Below are 17,812 nucleotides of genomic sequence, written 5' to 3'. Positions count from 1 at the left end.
AGCATACAAAGGTTATCACATCTTATACAGTAATCACGGCATCGGTGTAGCCCTAAACCCGACCTCCAGGGTAACCACCAACAAACGTATTGTAATGTTTTTCAAATGTATAACAGACTAAATTTTGCTGGACCCCAGGAAGAGCAACTAATGGGGGATCCATAATAAATACAAATACAAATCCCACTGCTACTGTTCTAAATGACAGCTGCAAATATACTAAATCAAATCAAATTGCATTTGTCACACGCGTCGAATAAAACAGGTGTAGACATTACCGTGAAATGCTTACTTAGAAACCCTTAAACTAACAATGCAGTTTTAAGAAAATAAAGTTTAGAAAATATTTACTAAATAAACTAAAGTAAAACATTTAAATAATACTAAATGAAACTAGTAGACAAGTCAGTGGTTTTGGTTGGAGAGTTGGAAAGCTTGCTGATGAGAGTGGTTTGAGGGAGTTGACGGTTCCCCCTTCTGTGGTGATAAGGGATTTTCCTCCATGGTTACTCTCAGATCCTGTTTTGTTGATCGAACCTTTGTAGAGAAAATAAATGATTGGTCAGAAGTCAGTGATATAGGGATACTGGTTGACAATAACATTCGTAGAAGTTTTAATGCTTTTTTATAGTGTTTCACAGATGGATCCAAGGTAGTGGACGCACAGGAGCAGACGTTTACGTTCGTTAATTCGATGTGCAGAAGACTAAAAGATGGACTGTCAGGGTACTCAGTTTAAATGTTGGCTATAATAGTTTCCCTTCAGTGGGTGGAGGAGGTACAACCTGTTTGAATTATAGTATGCTTAGATTCTCTGTCTGTATTGAATATCTGATCATCTGGTAAATCTAATAGGAGTTACTATTGGAGGTATTCATGTTAGCATTCCACTACACCRGCAATAACATCTGCTAAATATACTACCGGTCAAAAGTTTTAGAACACCTAATCATTTAAGGGGTTATTTTTATTTTTACTATTTTCTACATTGTAGAATAATAGTGAATACATTAGCACTATGAAATAACACAAATGGATTCATGTAGTAACCAAAAAACAAATCAAAACATATTTTATATTTGATATTATTCAAATAGCCACCCTTTGCCTTAATGACAAGTCCATATTATGGCAAGAATGCTTCACAGAGTTCAAGTAACAGACACATCTCAACATCAACTGTTCAGAGGAGACTGTGTGAATCAGGCCTTCATGGTCGAATTGCTGCAAAGAAACCACTACTAAAGGACACCAATAAGAAGAAGAGACTTGCTTGGGCCAAGAAACACGAGCAATGGACATTAGACCGGTAGAAATGTGTCCTTTGGTCGGATTAGTCCAAATTGGAGATTGTTGGTTCCAACCACTGTGTCTTTGTGAGACGCAGTGTGGGTGAACAGATGATCTCCACATGTGTATTTCCCACCGTAAAGCATGGAGGAGAAGGTGTGATGGTCTGGGGGTGCTTTGCTGGTGACACTGTCTGTGATTTATTTAGAATTCAAGGCACACTTAAACAGCATGGCTACCACAGCATTCTGCAGCGATACGCCATCCCATCTGGTTTGCGCTTAGTGGGACTATCATTTATTTTTCAACAGGACAATGACGCAACACACTCCAGGCTGTGTAAGGCCTATTTTACCAAGAAGGCGAGTGATGGAGTGCTGCATCAGATGACCTGGCCTTCACAATCCCCTGACCTCAACCCAATTGAGATGGTTTGGGATGAGTTGGATTGCAGAGTGAAGGAAAAGCAGCCAACAAGTGCTCAGCATACTGTATGTAGAAACTCCTTCAAAGACTGTTGGAGAAGCATTCCAGGTCATGCTGGTTGAGAGAATGCCAAGAGTGTGCAAAGCTGTCATCAAGGCAAATGGTGGCTATTTGAAGAATCTCAAATATAACATATATTTTGATTGTTTAACTTTATTAACTTTATTATTTATTTGTGCTATTTTCTGCATTGCAGAATAATAGTCAAGACATCAAAACTATGAAATAACACATAATGAATCATGGGGTATCTAAATAAGTACACAATGTAGAGGATGAGAGGACAATACAGAACAAGAGGATGAGAGGACGCGAGAGTACTAACGATCAATAGGGAATTGTCAATGGAAATAGTTGATTTTCAACATCTGTTTAGAATCTGTGGAATGTCAGTCCTGGACTCAGAGCTACGTGTGCCTCGTTTTCATTGGTCTGTCCATTGAGTCTGGAGCAGGATACTTGTTATTTGGCCATTGGCCCAGTTGTACTGCAAGGACTTCTGATTGGTCAACCACAGGCTAGGGAGGGGGGTTAAACATGACTTCCTGTTACTTTGTTCTGTGGAGAAAAACTAAGGACAGGGGAGAATGAATATCTACCATCTACCTCCAAGCATAACATCTGTGATTTGTCCTTTTCAAATAAATCTATTTTTCTCCCCCTGATTTGCTTTGGGGTCTTTGTTATTGAAGAATAACATCAACTCCTAACAGTAGCCACCCTTTGCCTTGATGACAGCTTTGCTCACTCTTGGCATTCTCTCAACCAACTTCATGAGGTAGTCACCTGGGATACATTTCAATTAACAGGTGTGACTTGTTAAAAGTTCATTTGTGGAATTTATTCCTTCTTAATGCGTTTGAGCCGATCAGTTGTGTTGTGACAAGGTAGGCGGGGTATACAGAATATAGCCCTATTTGGTAAAATACCAAGTCCATATTATGGCAAGAACAGCTCAAATAAACAAAGAGAAACTACAGTTCATCATTACTTCAAGAAATTAAGGTCAGTCAGGTCAGATTAGGAAGGATGTCACGATCGCCGTAACTTTGAATAGAGGACCAAGGCGCGGCGTGATAACAATACATCTTCCTTTTATTAGAAAGACAAAACAAACGAACAAAAACAACAAACCGTGAAGCTATATCAAACAAAATAGTGCTGACACTAAACACTACACATAGACAATTACCCACAACAGTCCAATGCCTATGGCTGCCCTAAATATGGCTCCCAATCAGAGACAATGAATGACAGCTGTCTCTGATTGAGAACCATTCAGGCAACCATAGACTTACCTAGACACCTACACTCAACACAAACCCATACACTCTACCCAAAACCCCCTATGCCATACAACCACCCAAGACGAGACAAATACACAAACATCCCCCCTGTCACACCCTGACCTAACCAAAATATTACAGAAAATAAAGATAACTAAGGCAAAGGAAGAAGTGATGTTCGCTCGATTGTGCTTAGGACATTGTACATTGAACTCGTCATTACATCTGGTTGGCAAGCACGTGACGGGTATGTGTCTGGAGTGTATGGTCGATGAAAATGGTGGAGCATCTGTTGTTATATTGTTGTAAGTATGTTAAGGGGAGAGAAAGATTGAAGTGACTGGGTTTGGGGGGGGGGGGGGGGGGGCGGGGGGGGGGGGGGGGGGGGGGGGGGGGGGGGGGGGGGGGGGGGCGGGGGGGGGGGGATTTTGAAGATAGGGCAGGGAAGCGTCTCCTCGTGACTTTGTTTCTCAAAGCAACCACAACACAACAGCCAGCTGGACCCCAACCTACCTATTCAAAGCTACCCAGGTCAGCTGTGTTTCACATGGCTGCAGTAAAACCTTCCTGGCCATCCAGCTAGTTCTGTGGGCCCAACATTTCAACAGAGCCAGCGTTTATTTCAAGGGTCATGTGATTAGTATAATTGTAGATCCTCAAATGGAGCAGAACCGTGTTTCGATGGGATAAGGTCTGGCTACCTGGATCACTCCTGGGAAATATTTCAAACATTAGCTGCAGAAGTGATGTAAATTGTTTTGTTGTTCACTGGCTGATGCTGGTGCCAGACCAGATGAGCCATAATTTGCCTCATTGCTGAACAAAAAACGTTGCCACGCACACCCTTTCTGTGTGTGTAACAAACCAAAGGTCAGAAAGCACTACATCATTTATTGGTGTGTGTGTGTGTGTGTGTGTGTGTGTGTGCGCGCAGTTTGGAGCAGACGTCCGTCACTCCGCTGACATTTGACACAAGGGTCTTGTGTGGACAGGAGGAATGTACCTCAGTCAGCCATTACAAGTGTTGAGTCTTCTCTAACCTCTCACACGAAGAAGTCTAGGAAACACGTTTAAATACTTAGTTTAGTCTGTTTGTTAAAGTTCGAGTGTGGAGTGATGTGTTAATAGAGCCTGGTCTCATAGATTAGACGTAACATAGTAAAATCTAAATGCAGGACAGTCAAATTACTATGATATGTTTCATTTGGTATGGTTACATAAGTCAGAAGGTTACTAAAGGAAAAAAGGAAATTAGGGTGGTTGGTTGGAATGGATGAGTGGGTGTATAACGTGAACTTCTGGCAACCGAAAGGTTGCGTGTTCGAATCTCATCAAGGACAACTTTGGCTAATTCGCAACTTTACAACGACTTACTATTTTTCTGCTACTTTGCAACTACTTGGCCTTTTAACTAACCCTTACCCTAACCTTAACCCTTTTAACTAACCCTTACCCTAACCTTAACCCTTATAACCTAACTCCTGAACTTAACCTTAACCCCTAACCCCTAGCTTAGCTAACATTAGCCACCTAGCTAACATTAGCATTAGCGACCAAAACATAGCTAACATTAGCCACAACAAATTGGAATTTGTAACATGTCATGCGTTTTACAAATTCGTAACATATTGTACGAATTGCAATTCATAACATATTGTGCAAATTGCAATTCGTAGCGTATCAAAATAACTGTAATTCGTAACATATCATACGAAACGGATGAATGTCATCTATAAGTGAATGCATACCATATGAAACGTAACATAACATACTAATTGGTGTGTCCCGGATTGACATTTACTATGTTAAATCTACCCCTGAGTTCAGGTTAGTTTATACCCTGCTGGTGTCAGGTTAATTTATACCGTGCTTGTATCAAGTTAGTTAGTGGCCCTCAAACTCCCTTTTCCAAAATACCTCCAACATGGTGTAGGCCTGAAATTGTACCTTTAAGATTCTGTCTTTTGTTGGGGCCATGTGGAAAAGCTATTGCTGATCTGACTGAACAGGCTGCCAACATCAGTAGCTGTAGTAACCTTACACTTTCAAAACATAGGGTAGCCTGCACATTCAGGGTGTGTGTTCAGGAGCTAGCCTGGCAGGCTGCCATTCTAAACACACACACACACACACACACACACACACACACACACACACACACACACACACACACACACACACACACACACACACACACACACACACACACACACACACACACATAGAGACCCCCCGAAAGGTCACAGAACCCCCCCCCAAAAAAATATTCCTAATCCTTCAGCACCCCTCTATCTCTCTAATAGAGATGGTCTATCCCGTGCAGGGGTTAAGGTTCAAAGTTCGTCTACTGCTCTTTCCACCCCTAGGATCCTCAACGCTCCATGTCCCGGTCCAACTATTTCAAGGTATTGTGACTATTAAAGTTTGATTTGATTTGATTTCTGACGCGCTGTTCCTTCTTTTTCCATAGTGTATTTCTGTATTGTTTTAGTGATTCATCATAGTAAAAGTGTTCAGGTTTTCTGGGTCTCTATGTTTTTGGTGGATAAGTTTCTGAATTTCTTTCTTAGGTTTTTTTCATTCTTTATCAAAACATTTATTGTTGTTGTTAATTTTCTAAGGTTGTAATTTTTAGATTTCGTAGGGAAGCTGAGAAGTAAAATATACTGTTTAGGTTTTCTACTGCCAAGTTTACACCTTCATTATTACAGTGAAACATTTTGTCCAGGAAATTGTCTAGGACTTTTGTTGCATTTGTTGTTGCCTAATTGTTTTTTGGTAGATTTCCACACTATTTTCCTTAATATTATTCAGTTCCGTTGGCTTGGATGCCTCATGATTGAGCAAAGCTCTGTTCAAGTAGAGTGTGATTTTGCTGTGATCCGATAGGGGTGTCAGTGGACTGACTGAACGCTTTGAGACTCTGGGTTGAGGTCAGTGATAAAGTAGTCTACAGTACTACAGTACTACTGCCAAGAGATGAGCTATAAGTGTACCTACCATGGGAGTCCCCTCGAAGCCAACCATTGACTATGTACATACCCAGCGTCCGACAGCACTGCAGGAGTTGTGACCCGTTTTTGTTGGTTATATTGTCGTAGTTGTGTCTAGGGGGGCATATGGGGAGGGAATACTTTCACCTCCAGGTAGGTGTTTGTCCCACTGTGTGCTGAAGGTGTCGGGTTCTTGTCCAGTTCTGGCATTTAGGTCGCCACAGACTAGTACATGTCCCTGAGCCTGGAAATTGGAGAATGGAGAAGCTGTCATCGTTAAAGTATTAGGATTCTATTGGGGGAATATACAGTCGGAAGTTTACATACACCTTAGCCAAATACATTTAAACTCAGTTTTTCACAATTCCTGACATTTAATCCTAGTCTTAGGTCAGTTAGGATGACCACTTTATTTTAGGAATGTGAAATGTCAGAATAATAGTAGAGAGAACGATTTATTTCGGCTTTTATTTCTTTCATCACATTCCCAGTGGGTCCCAGTGGGTCAGAAGTTTACATACACTCAATTAGTATTTGGTAGCATTGCCTTTAAATTGTTTAACTTGGGTCAAACGTTTTGGGTAGCCTTCCACAGCTTCCCACAATAAGTTGAGTGAATTTTGGCCCATTCCTCCTGACAGAGCTGGTGTAACTGAGTCAGGTTTGTAGGCCTCCTTGCTCGCACACGCTTTTTCAGTTCTGCCCACAAATTGTCTTCAGGATTGAGGTCAGGGCTTTGTGATGGCCACTCCAATACCTTGACTTTGTTGTCCTTAAGCCATTTTGCCACAACTTGGGAAGTATACTTGAGGTCATTGTCCGTTTGGAAGACCCATTTGCGACCGAGCTTTAACTTCCTGACTGATGTCTTGAGATGTTGCTTTAATATATCCACATAATTTTCCTGCCTCATGATGCCATCTATTTTGTGAAGTGCACCAGTCCCTCCTGCAGCAAAGCACCCCCACAACATGATGCTGCCACCTCCGTGCTTCACAGTTGGGATGGTGTTCTTCAGCTTGCAAGCCTCCCTCTTTTTCCTCCAAACATAACGATGGTCATTATGGCCAAACAGTTCTATTTTTGTTTCATCAGACCAGAGGACATTTCTCCAAAAAGTACGATCTTTGTCCCCATGTGCAGTTGCAAACCGTAGTCTGGCTTTTTAATGGCGGTTTTGGAGCAGTGACTTCTTCCTTGCTTAGTGGCCTTTCAGGTTATGTCGATATAGGACTCGTTTGACTGTGGATATAGATACTTTTGTACCTATTTCCTCCAGCATCTTCACAAGGTCCTTTGCTGTTGTTCTGGGATTGATTTGCACTTTTCACACCAATGTACGTTCATCTCTAGGAGACAGAACGTGTCTCTTTCCTGAGCGGTGTAATGGCTGCGTGGTCCCATGGTGTTTATACTTGTGTACTATTGTTTGTACAGATGAACGTGGTACCTTCAGGGATTTGGAAATTGCTCCCAAGGATGAACCAGACTTGTGGAGGTCTACAATTTCTTGGCTGATTTCTTCTGATTTTCCCATGATGTCAAGTAAAGAGGCACTGAGTTTGAAGGTAGGCCTTGAAATACATCCACAGGTACACCTCCAATTGACTCAAATTATTTCAATTAGCCTATCAGAAGCTTGCAAAGCCATGACAGCATTTTCTGGAATTTTCCAAGCWGTTTAAAGGCACAGTCAACTTAGTGTATGTAAACTTCTGACCCACTGGAATTGTGATACAGTGAATTATAAGTGAAATAATCTGTCTGTAAACAATTGTTGGAAAAATGACTTGTGTCATGCACAAAGTAGATCTCCTCACCGACTTGCCAAAAGTATAGTTTGTTAACAAGAAATTTGTGTAGTGGTTGAAAAACGAGTTTTAATGACTCCAACCTAAGTGTATGTAAACGTAATACTTCAACTGTATGTAGCACACATTAGGACATGTTTCTCTGTTGAGATAACTTACTTATTCATTTCTAGCAAGATGTAAAATGTTCCAGTTTTTTTTTATTTAACAGAGTGAGTTAGGTCTGCTCTCTCTCTCTCTCTCTCTCTCTGTCTCTCTATCTGACCTAAGGAAAATACTTTCACATCTCCTCTCTCTCTCTTTATTAATTCAAGGACTTTATTGGCATGGGAAACATATGTTAACATTGCCAAAGCAAGTGATGTAGATAATAAACAAAAGTGAAATAAACAATAAAAATGAACAGTAAACATAACACTCACAACAGTTCCAACAGAATGTCATATTATGTACAGTGGGGAGAACAAGTATTTGATACACTGCCGATTTTGCAGGTTTTCCTACTTACAAAGCATGTAGAGGTCTGTAATTTTTATCATAGGTACACTTCAACTATGAGAGACGGAATCTAAAACAAAAATCCAGAAAATCACATTGTATGATTTTTAAGATATTAATTTGCATTTTATGCATGACATAAGTATTTGATACATCAGAAAAGCAGAACTTAATATTTGGTACAGAAACCTTTGTTTGCAATTACAGAGATTCGTACGTTTCCTGTAGTTCTTGACTAGGTTTGCACACACTGTCAGCAGGATTTTGGCCCACTCCTCCCTACAGATCTTCTCAGATCCTTCAGGTTTCGGGCTGTCGCTGGGCAATACGGAGTTTCAGCTCCCTCCAAAGATTTTCTATTGGGTTCAGGTCTGGAGACTGGCTGGCCACTCGCAGGACCTTGAGATGCTTCTTAAGGAGCCCTCCTTAGTTGCCATGGCTGTGTGCTTTGTGCGTGTTCATTGCTGGGAAGACCCAGCCACGAACCCATCTTCAATGCTCTTACTGAGGGAAGGGTGGTTGTTGGCCAAGATCTCGCGATACATGGCCCCATCCATCCTCCCCTCAATACGGTGCAGTCGTCCTGTCCCTTTGCAGAAAAGCATCCCCAAAGAATGATGTTTCCACCTCCATGCTTCACGGTTGGGATGGTGTTCTTGGGTTGTACTCAATACTTCTTCTTCTCCAAACACGGCGAGTGGAGTTAGACCAAAAAGCTCTATTTTTGTCTCATCAGACCACATGACCTTCTACCATTCTCCTCTGGATCATCCAGATGTCATTGGCAAACTTCAGACAGGCCTGGACATTGCACTGGCTTAAGCAGGGGGACCTTGCGTGCGCTGCAGGATTTAATCCATGACTGGCGTAGTTGTGTTACTAATGGTTTTCTTTGAGACTGTGGTCCCAGCTCTCTTCAGGTCATTGACCAGTCCTGCCGTGTAGTTCTGGGCTGATCCCTCACCTTCCTCATGATCATTGAATGCCCCACGAGTGTTGAAATCTTGCATGGAGCCCCAGACCGAGGGTGATTGACCGTCATCTTGAACTTCTTCCATTTTCTAATAATTGCGCCAACAGTTGTTTCCTTCTCACCAAAGCTGCTTGCCTATTGTCCTGGTAGCCCATCCCAGCCTTGTGCAGTCTACAATTTATTCCCTGATGTCCTTTACACAGCTCTCTGGTCTTGGCCATTGTTGGAGAGGTTGGAATCTGTTTGATTGAGTGTGTGGACAGGTGTCTTTTATACAGGTAACGAGTTCAAAACAGGTGCAGTTAATACAGTAATGAGTGGAGAACAGGAGGCTTCTTAAAGAAAAACTAACAGTCTGTGAGAGCCGGAATTCTTACTGGTTGGTAGGTGATCAAATACTTATGTCATGCAATAAAATGCAAATTGATTATTTAAAAATCATACAATGTGATTTTCTGGATTTTTGTTTTAGATTCCGTCTCTCACAGTTGAAGTGTACCTATGATAAAAATTACAGACCTCTACATGCTTTGTAAGTAGGAAAACCTGCAAAATCGGCAGTGTATCAAATACTTGTTCTCCCCACTGTATATACAGTGTTGTAACGATGTACAAATAGTTAAAGTACAAAAGGGAAAATAAATAAACATAAATATGGGTTGTTTATACAATGGTGTTTGTTCTGTACTGGTTGCCCTTTTCTTGTGGCAACAGGTCACACATCTTGCTGCTGTGATGGCACACTGTGGTATTTCACCCAATAGATATTGGAGTTGATCAAAATCGGGTTTGTTAATTCTTTGTGGATCTGTGTAATCTGAGGGAAATATGTGTCTCTAATATGGTCATACATTTGTCAAGAGGTTAGGAAGTGCAGCTCAGTTTCAACTTCATTTTGTGGGCAGTGTCTTCTCCTACGGCGGCCTTTCTCAAAAGCTTATGCTCACTGAGTCTGTACATAGTCAAGGCTTTCCTTATGTTTGGGTCAGTCACAGTGGTCAGGTATTCTGCCACTGTTTACTCTTTGTTTAGGGCCAAATAGTATTCTAGTTTTCTCTGTTTTTTGTTAATTCTTTCCAACGTGTCAAGTAATTATCTGTCACGTTCCTGACCTGTTTTCTTTTGTCTTGTATTTATTTAGTTGGTCAGGGCGTGAGTTGGGTGGGTTTGTCTATGTGTGATTTTCTATGTTGGGATGTTTGTTTTCGGCCMGGTATGATTCTCAATCAGAGGCAGCTGTCAATCGTTGTCCCTGATTGAGAATCATACTAAGGCAGCCTGGGTTTCATGTGTGTTTTGTGGGTGTTTGTTCCTGTGTCAGTGTTTGTTGCCACACAGGACTGTTTCGGTTTTGTCACGTTTGTTGGTTGTTTTGTATTTTGAAGTGTTTTGTTGACTTTCATTAAATAATGAACACTAACCACTCTGCGTCTTGGTCCTCTCCGTCTGTCAGCGAGGACAGCCGTTACATTATCTTTTTGTTTTCTCATGATTTGTTTGGGTCTAATTGTGTGGCTTTCTCTCTCTCTCTCTCTCTCCTAAAGAAAACAGACACAGACCGGGTATCCCCCTCTCTCTCTATCTCTCGCTCTGTCTCTTTTTCGCTCTGTCCTAAGGAAAGTACTTTCACATCCCCCTCTCTCTCTCTCTCCCTCCCTCCTAAGGAAAACAGATACAGACTGGGTATCCTCCTCGGCTGTGGGAGAACATACTACCTCTTTCTACCTGTTATTTTTGCCTTAACTCGTTTTATAGTTTTTATTTTTTATTTACATTGACTAATGAACTGTATTGTTGCGGGAGTATTGTCGGGGGAGCATTGTCGGGGGAGACTAAGAGTGCTCTCACACATATCAGAATATACTGGAGATAAAGTGCTCTCACACAGAATATACATAACATGTCCCATTACATCTCATGCCTAATGTATATTTGCTATCTTCTCTGGGTAAAGTTGAAGATAAGTAGGCTACCATTTCAGTCTTAGGGGAGTGAAGACTGAAGACGGGCAGGAAATAGTGGTTTTGTGAGTGTGTGTGTGTGTGTGTGTGCGTGTGAAGAAGTCCCCACAAGAATAGTGAACAAACAAACATTTGATGTTAGAATTAGTTTTAGGGTTAGGAAAAATAGGATTTTGAATGGGACTGAATTGTGTCCCCACAAGTTTAGCTGTACAAGACCGTGTGTACGGCATTCAAACATGGAGATTATTTTCGAATGAATATGACAAAAGTGTATTTTTAAACTAACCAAGACTGAATGTGTAATATCCTGGGCTCCACAGTGCATAACAGACCATTACATCTGGTGGCAGCCTTTCATTAGGATTAAAACTTTAATAGATGGAACTTTTCCAAATACACCATTCACTGTTCTGAAGGAGATTATGTCATGTCTGGGAGCCCTAACATTATGACCAGTGGGGAAGTACAGTTATGTAACTGGCACAATACATTACCCGAAAGACAGAAACATTGACTCAAGTATATCTCTTTAGGCAAGCATTTGCTCCTAGTAACAAGCCCTGTCTCAATTTCACCTTGTTTCGCCATTGTAATTCATGGACTGGAGGGATATGTAAATATTTGAAACATGAATATTGTAATGTGGAATTGTGATGTCATAAAGAACCAGAAGCAGACATTCCAGAGTCATGAGGTCATAATAGGGTGTTATTGGTATGACGTCACGGCGCTCCTTAAATCTGCCAATCTGTGATGTCGTACAGCCGCAGAGTGAAGAGGACATACAGATTTGTGAGGCCAGTGGGACAGTGATGTTTCCTTAAAGGTCTGTCTCATAAGACATCATTTTGCCATGTGTTTTTGTTATCCTTGGTCTGGTCCAGCCAATGATAAGGGGTGCTTAAAAATTGAAATAACTTGTTGAATAAACATCTAAAATAAAAATAAATGATATATGGTAACGAAAACCATTCATTGTGTTAGGCATAGTAAAACACCCACACACACGCACTTGCATATGCCCAGCATGGAAACACAAATAAGGKGACTAAACAGCATTGACCATGACTAAACATACCTATATATTGATGGTCAGATTGTGCAACAGGAGAACATTCATGGGAGGATGTTGCTGTTGTGCTGTCGTGTCTACGACAGGAAACAAAAAGCAGAAGAGAGGGAGAAAGTCCCACGTGTACTCGTCAGACCAGATTGACAGATATTTAAGTAGAGAGAGGTGGATTTTCATTCATTTCACTGTCTTGAAGAAGCCCTGCATCTCAAGCAGACTGTCGAACGATTCCAATCTGCTGAGAGAGAAGAAGTCTGTCTGAATCTTCCCCTGGGGAGGGAAGCATCAGGTGGGTTCACTCAGACACATGACACAGAATTACTCAGCATCTGTCAACAGGACATGAACAAAATGGTGAACATGTCATACAGGGAATAAGATATTAATAAACCTCTTATGTCATTTTGAAAGTTCAATATTGAAGCTTTGTTAATTGTAATGGCTTCATGACTGTACATGGTTAAAGTTCATCTACAGGTGCATTTTGTTAGTGTATTACATTTTTTATTAAATTAAAACAGCTTTTTTTGTATGGGAGGGCAGTTCTATTGTCTCTAAGCCAGTCATCCTGACAGTAAGCTGACTGTAGTAATGGATGAAGTTAGGAAGAATAAAGTACTGTGCAGCTTTCACCTATTCTGTTTTGCTCTACACAGCACAGCCCTCAACATGGACAGCACAACACAATTGGCCCTGACCCCTGTCAATAACAACTTCACCAACAGCAACTGTTCCCGTGACAACGTGCTGAAGACGGTGGTGTTTCCTGTTCTCTACTCCCTCCTCTTCCTGTTGGGCKTGTTGCTCAATGGCCTGGCAGTGTGGGTGTTCTTCAGCATCCCCAGCCGCTCCCACTTCATCATCTACCTCAAGAACATTGTGGTGGCCGACGTCCTCATGACCCTCACCTTCCCCTTCAAGGTGCAGTTATAATGATAATAATGATAATAATTATAATGATAATAATGATAATGATAATAATTGTAATGCTAATAATGCTAATAATTATAATGATAATAATGATAATAACGATAATGATAATAATGATAATATTGATAATAGTGATAACAATGATAATAATGATAACGATAATAATGATAATAATGATAATGATAATAATGACAATGATAATGATAATAATGACAATGATAATGATAATAATGATACTCATGGCAATAATGATAATATTGATAGTAATGCTATTAATGATAATATTGATCATATTGATAATAATGATAATGATGATAATGATAATAATGATAATATTGATACTAATGATAATAATTATAATATTGATAATATTGATAATAATGAAAATAATAATGATAATATTGATACTAATGATAATATTGACAATATTGATAATAATGATAATAATTTTAATCATATTGAAAGTAATGATAATGATAATATTGATAATAATGATAGTAGTGATAATAAAGATAATATGAATAAAGTATATAACAAAAACAATGGAAAGTATTGATACGTTCTAAAGATAATAATTATAATATTGATARAACTATTTAAAAACTATATATTTTTTAAATGCAATTAAATCACTGCCTTTAATAAAAACACTAAAGATGTGTTTTTCCTTCAGGTGCTGTCTGACTCCAACATGGCGTCCGTGGGTCTGCGTGTCTTCGTCTGCCGTGTCTCCTCTGTGCTCTTCTATCTCACCATGTACATCAGCATCCTCTTCTTCGGCCTCATCAGCATCGACCGCTGCAAGAAGACCCTCCAGCCCTTCAAGGTGACCAACATGGCCCGTCTGGCCCGCAGGAAGCTGCTCTCTGTGGTTATCTGGGCATCCCTGCTGACCCTCTCCCTGCCCAACATGATCCTGACCAGCCGCAGCCCCACCTCGGCCTACTTCAAGTGCAGTGATCTTAAGACGGAGGCTGGGCTGCACTGGCATGAGGTGGTCAACTATGTGTGCCAGATTATCTTCTGGGGGACCCTGGTGACAGTGATAGTGTGTTACACCCTCATCACCAAAGAGCTGTACAGTTCATACGCCCGCACCAGGGCTTGCCGTTCTAGCAGAGCCATACACAACGCTGGTACTGATGGGGGTCATGTTGAAGGGCAGTGCCAGTCCCGGAGGAAGAGCGTGAGTTCAAACGTCTTCCTGGTGCTGGCCGTGTTCTTTGTGTGCTTCGTGCCGTTCCACTTCTCCCGCGTGCCGTACACCCTGAGCCAGACAAGGGTACACCTGTTTGACTGCAACTTCAAGCTGTTCTTCTTCCAGCTGAAGGAGAGTACACTCTGGCTGTCCTCCCTCAACTCCCTCCTGGACCCTCTCATCTACTTCTTCCTGTGTAAGTCCTTCAGAACCACCCTGTTCAAGACCCTTCGTCTCCCACCTGGGACCTGCAGCTGGCTCACTGGGAGAGAGTCCGGCCCCAACACAGGGGAGGATCAGAACCAAACACAGGAGACTCCCCTTGTAGACAAATCTATCTGTATTTAGGTAACTAAAACTCTATGTTCTATCTATGTATTGTGAAGATCTGATGAATGTTTCACAGAGGATCATACTGCCCTCTCCTGGAAGGTTGACTAAACTGAACTGTGTGTTGATTAAAATGCCTGGGCAATGGGAACAATCAATGTAAACTTCCAATGAGAAAAAATATTTTAGCCAGTGATGATTATTACAATATGCAGAGCAGGTGTTCCAGTACAGCAATAGCTCTATGTTTGTTACACCAGTCTGTTACGGCAGTCTGTTACGCCAGTCTGTTACGGCAGTCTGTTACACCAGTCTGTTACGCCAGTTTGTTACGCCAGTCTGTTATGGCAGTCTGTTACGCCAGTTTGTTACGCCAGTCTGTAACACCAGTGTGTTACATCAGTCTGTAACACCAGTCTGTTACGCCAGTCTGTAACACCAGTGTGTTACGCCGGTCTGTAACACTAGTCTGTAACAGTTAGTAGAATGTTATAACACCCACTAAACATCATCATAGCCTCATGCCAAGGAATGCACCTCAGGTCTCCCTGTCTTTCTCATAACAGCTTAGTTCCCCTGCACTGGCATTCTGCTTTGACTTCATCGTTGTTTTGGCTTTGGAACTGAAATATGAGACATACGTACTGCCCCTGTAATTATGTGTAACCGTGGCACAGTGCTTATGCCTGTAATGTACAGGATAGCGTCAGAAAAACGTTCTTTCCTGCATAAAATGGTGACATCTGAATGTTTGTTTTCTCTTCTATTTAAACACTCTTCAGGATTGGTGGGTTCCCCCGCGGGACGGTTGAGCTAACGTAGGCTAATGCYATTAGCATGAGATTGTAAGTAACAAGAACGTTTCCCAGGACATTAGACATATCTGATATTAGCAGAAAGCTTAAGGATCCGCCCCTTTTTTCCAATTTCGCCTAAAATGACATACCCAAATCTAACTGCCTGTAAACTCAGGCCCTGAAAGCAAGGATATGCATATTCTTGGTACCATTTGAAAGGAAACACTTTGAAGTTTGTGGAAATGTGAAAGGAATGTAGGAGAATATAACACAACAGATCTGGTAAAAGATAATACAAAGAAATCTGTTACGTGTGTGTATGAACTGCTCTTTGGTGATGAGGGCCTCAATAGGKCGTTGGGGMCACCACGAGTCAGAACAGCTTCAATGCACCTCGGCATAGATTCTYCAAGTGTCTGGAACTCTATAGGAGGGGTGCGACACCATTCTTCCACAAGGGATTCTATAATTTGGTGTTTTGTTGATGATGGTTGAAAACGCCGCTCCAGAATCTTCCATAAGTGTTCAATTGGGTTGGGATCTGGTGACTTAGACGGCCATGGCATATGGTTTAAAAAAGTTTTCATGCTCATCAAACCATTCAGTGACCACTCGTTCCCTACGGATGATGGCATTTGTCATCCTATTGCGTCATACCCATGMTAGCCAAAATAATTGCCAAAATAATGGACCTGCCCAGCATGATTGGATACTAATTGCTTAATTAACTCAGGAACCACACCTGTGTGGAACCACCGGCTTTTAATATCATTTGTGTCCCTCATGTACTTAAGTGTTTCAATCATTTAGGCAGTTACCTGTAGATTAATATAAAAGAGAAAATGTGCAACAAACATTTKTATATATTTTATTTTTATTTTTTGGGGTGTGTGTCAATTTCTACCAGCACACCCAACCAAACAATTGTCCAACCAACAACAAAAATTYTCCACCCCATCTGGCATTTGCCAAAATTGCCAGATGTCCAATCCGCCCCTGCAGCAACAGGCTACACCCTCTCACCTCCCCATAGACCATCTGTTAATAGGTTGTATAACGTCTGTCTGACGTACAGAACAACTAGCTTTCAGTTAATCGTCTAAATCAGGAGATTTATCCCTTAGTATCGTATTGATGTGTTTGAAGAATGGTTTATATACATGGATCATTTAAAGAACCAGGCTCATCAAATAGGTACTAGTGCTCTGGTGAGCTGCACAGAGAGATTCCCATCTTCCATTTCTCGCACCCCTCTCCATGCAACCCTGTTGTGGGAAGACCGGTTCAAATGTCTCCGGGTGCTCATAGACGCTGGGGCCAACGAGAGTTTTATGGCGGCTACCCTGYTGTCAAAGCTGGGAATCCCCACACAACCCCTCTCCATTCCCATGGACATCAGAGCGTTGGATGGGCGCTCTATTGGCAGAGTCACCCACACTATGTGTRCCATTAACCTGGGAGTGTCGGGTAATCACAGCAAGTCTATGCAGTTTCTGCCCATCGAATCCCCTCATGCACCTGTGATTTTGGGGTTTTCCTGGCTCCAGAAGCACGAACCTCTGATCGACTGGGCTACAGGTTCTATCCTGGGTTGGAGCCTGTTTTGCCATGCGCATTGCCTGAAGTCGGCACTGCCTGCTCCGGGACGTCTTCCTGCGGGCTTGGGAAAAGTTCCAGACCTCTCCGCCGTTCCCGCGGAGTACCAGGAACTCCGGGAGGTTTTCAGCAAGACTCGTGTCATTTCGCTACCTCCGCATAAGCCCTATAACTGTGCCATCAACCTTCTCCTGGGCACTACACCACCTCGGGTGCGGCTTTATTCCCTGTCTGGGCCGGAGACTAAGCCYATGGATACGTATATTGAGGACTCKCTGGCTGCAGGGGGTATCCGTCCTTCTGCCTCCCCCARCCGTGTATCGACCACCGGGGCCTGAATGACATCACAGTTAAAAAAAGTTACCCGCTTCCACTCATGGCCTCGGCTTTCGAGCCTCTCCAGGGGGCCTACCATCTTCTCCAAGTTMGACCTCCGGAATGCCTCCCATCTGGTACGGATACAYGAACGGGATGCTGGTACGGATACGGGAACGGGATGAGTGGAAGAGCGTCTTTAACACGGCTAGCGGGCACTACGTATATATATCGCCCTGGTAAACTACGTTCTCCGGGACATATTGAATCGGT

The 17,812-nt window shown here is 42.0% G+C and overlaps 2 protein-coding genes across 2 annotated transcripts; both read left to right on the top strand.

Annotated features, from left to right (window-relative positions):
• Positions 1-12,507: 12,507 nt before the first annotated feature.
• LOC111972329 (P2Y purinoceptor 12-like) lies at positions 12,508-15,636 on the top strand. The gene is made up of 3 exons (XM_023999341.2): positions 12,508-12,662; positions 13,030-13,294; positions 13,977-15,636. Exons 2-3 carry the CDS (start codon positions 13,043-13,045, stop codon positions 14,847-14,849), a joined length of 1,125 nt encoding a protein of 374 aa, XP_023855109.1. The 5' UTR covers positions 12,508-12,662; positions 13,030-13,042; the 3' UTR covers positions 14,850-15,636.
• LOC139029415 (probable serine/threonine-protein kinase clkA) lies at positions 13,311-13,859 on the top strand (the record flags this gene model as incomplete). The annotated part of the gene is made up of 1 exon (XM_070449257.1): positions 13,311-13,859. A coding segment is annotated over one exon (549 nt), but the record flags the coding sequence as incomplete, so codon positions are not given.
• Positions 15,637-17,812: the final 2,176 nt, after the last annotated feature.

This window comes from Salvelinus sp. IW2-2015, linkage group LG2 (genome assembly GCF_002910315.2).
Source record: "Salvelinus sp. IW2-2015 linkage group LG2, ASM291031v2, whole genome shotgun sequence".
Taxonomy (NCBI): Eukaryota; Metazoa; Chordata; class Actinopteri; order Salmoniformes; family Salmonidae; genus Salvelinus; species Salvelinus sp. IW2-2015.
This window is presented reverse-complemented; position numbering and strand designations above follow the sequence as displayed.